Source organism: Nicotiana attenuata, unplaced genomic scaffold, assembly GCF_001879085.1.
Source record: "Nicotiana attenuata strain UT unplaced genomic scaffold, NIATTr2, whole genome shotgun sequence".
NCBI lineage: Eukaryota > Viridiplantae > Streptophyta > Magnoliopsida > Solanales > Solanaceae > Nicotiana > Nicotiana attenuata.
Window position 1 is genome coordinate 78,171 of NW_017672651.1, and position 2,399 is coordinate 80,569.

Below are 2,399 nucleotides of genomic sequence, written 5' to 3' on the forward strand. Positions count from 1 at the left end.
TAGACAAATAAGCTAATTCTGGGGAATGGGGAGATTAAGAGGGTAATATTATGTGCTTTGCTGTTTAGTTTCTTTTGAAAATTAGGTGTTGCTATTCAGTAAAAGTGTGTAATTCTTTCTTAACAACATTCCTGAAGTGGAGAACATTTTGTTAGAATTATAAATTTAATAATTAACAGACACTGGAGAGAAATAGAAAATGAAGAGTGTTAAGTAATACCTAGGTGATTGTTACTTCTGTTTCTGCCTTTTATACTTGAGTTTTATTTTTAAGTTCCTCTATTAGCAAGGCTGAAACTTATCTTGAATACAATTTAAAAGTTCTCTCTAACTATGATCTCACTTTTTGGTGAAGATCAATGACATCTCTGTTGAGGATTACATCACAGCAACTGCTTCCAAGCATCCAGTTTATATGCCACACACAGTTGGTAGATACCGGGCTAAGCGTTTCAGGAAGGCCCAGTGCCCAATTGTTGAGAGGCTCACCAACTCTCTTATGATGCATGGACGGAACAATGGGAAGAAGCTAATGGTTGTCCGCATCATCAAGCATGCAATGGAGATCATTCATTTGTTGACTGACCAGAACCCAATTCAAGTAATTGTTGATGTTGTCATTAACAGGTGCGCACTGATGATGGGCGCTTAATTGATCCATATATTCTTCTATCTTTATTTTTGGGATAACAATGGGCCTATCTTGGCATCAAATGTTGTTTCAATATTTGCAGATATTGGTTTGGCCATCCATATTTGCAAATACTGAACTGAGTATCCAAAATGCTGGTGGATCATTTGAATACTAGTTTGACTAATCTCAAATAAAATAATATTTTTTGCTAACAAATATTCAACTTTCTTCAACTGTTTTTTCTAAGTGAAGTTCATGCCTACCATATATGTCTCATTAATAGCTTTGTCTTCTCCATTTGATTATCTAGTGGGCCAAGGGAAGATGCAACTCGTATTGGTTCAGCTCGTATTGCGAGGCGTCAGGCTGTTGATATTTCTCCACTTCGCCGTCTTAACCAGGCCATTTATTTGTTAAAAACTGGTGCACGTGAGAGTGCTTTCAGGAACATCAAGACCATAGCTGAGTGCCTTGCAGATAAACTCATCAATGCTGCCAAGGGTTCTTCAAACAGGTAAAAGGCTTGAGATTTTGAGTGTTCACGCATCTTAGAAAATTATAGATATATTTCAAACTTACTGCTTCTTTATAAAATAGTATACTTGATTGGTGAACCTTTTTTTCCAAATCACTTTCTTTGGATGTTGCAACTTATTTGCTTACTACTGTGGATTATGTTTGTTTCTGTAGCTATGCCATTAAAAAGAAGGATGAGATTGAGAGGGTTGCCAAGGCCAACCGTTGAAAAGGTCGATATTGGAGAACTATTTACAAGATAGTTTTGGGTTGTCATTTTCTCATTTCTTGTCATGTAGTATTTTAGCCTGTCATGGAAATGAAAGGATCCAATTATCAGCATCTGCTATTCCTTGTTGAGTTAATTTTTTGGATTATTTTACATGTTTAAACATGATATGCTTGGAATTGGTATAGATGTTAAAATTTGAAGTTCCTTTCGTCGGGTTCTCAGTATTTTTTTTTAAAACTTAATATGCTTGGAATTGTTATAGATGTTAAAACATGAAGTTCCTTTGGTGTTTTTATGTGTGCCTGAGTGTTATTGTTGACCCTGAATGTGGTTGATGCTTTCAGATATTTAACATGATGTCAAGATAATTCCTTGGGCATGTCACTTCTTGATTCGAAACTTGCCGAGATTAGCTGTGCTCTATTTATGTTACTTTTGTAGTCATCTCAATCTGGTACTGCGTATGTTTATTAAGGTGAATTGAGGTTTTCTAAAACTAGGTGTTTTACGACATCCATTGGATATGCAGGTCTATTTAGGATATAATCCTGTAAATTCCATAGCAACAGTTTAGTTCTGATCCTTGCTATATGCATATAAGGATTTTAATTCTGCCAAAAGGCGAGTAAACTCTGTATTCACGATTAATGACATTAAACAATTTTGTTGGTCTAATCTTATCAAATTCTGTTATTGGATATGATTATATCTTTATAAAGGACTATTGAAAAAAGTAGAAATATTTGGACAAAAGAAGGTGATGGATGTGAAAGGAATGTTAGTACTGAAAGCAAAAATCATGGAGAAACTCAGTCAAACATTTACCAATGTTTTAGAAAAGAAAACAGTGCATAAATTAGAGAGGAATGAGTCATCTATCAAGATTAGTCATACAAGGTTACCTAACACAAACAAACACAAAAAAATAGCAAAAATATGACAGAAAGAATCCCACATTAACAATAAAAACGAAGACATGTAAACGACTTTTTACACGCCATAAAGACCAAGTAAACA

At 34.6% G+C, this 2,399-nt stretch overlaps 1 protein-coding gene across 1 annotated transcript; it reads left to right on the forward strand.

Annotated features, from left to right (window-relative positions):
- Positions 1-337: 337 nt before the first annotated feature.
- Positions 338-1,379, forward strand: LOC109213975 (40S ribosomal protein S5-like; the record flags this gene model as incomplete). The annotated part of the gene is made up of 3 exons (XM_019377823.1): positions 338-627; positions 945-1,148; positions 1,325-1,379. Coding segments are annotated over 3 exons (549 nt in total), but the record flags the coding sequence as incomplete, so codon positions are not given.
- Between the last annotated feature and the right edge of the window lie 1,020 nt (positions 1,380-2,399).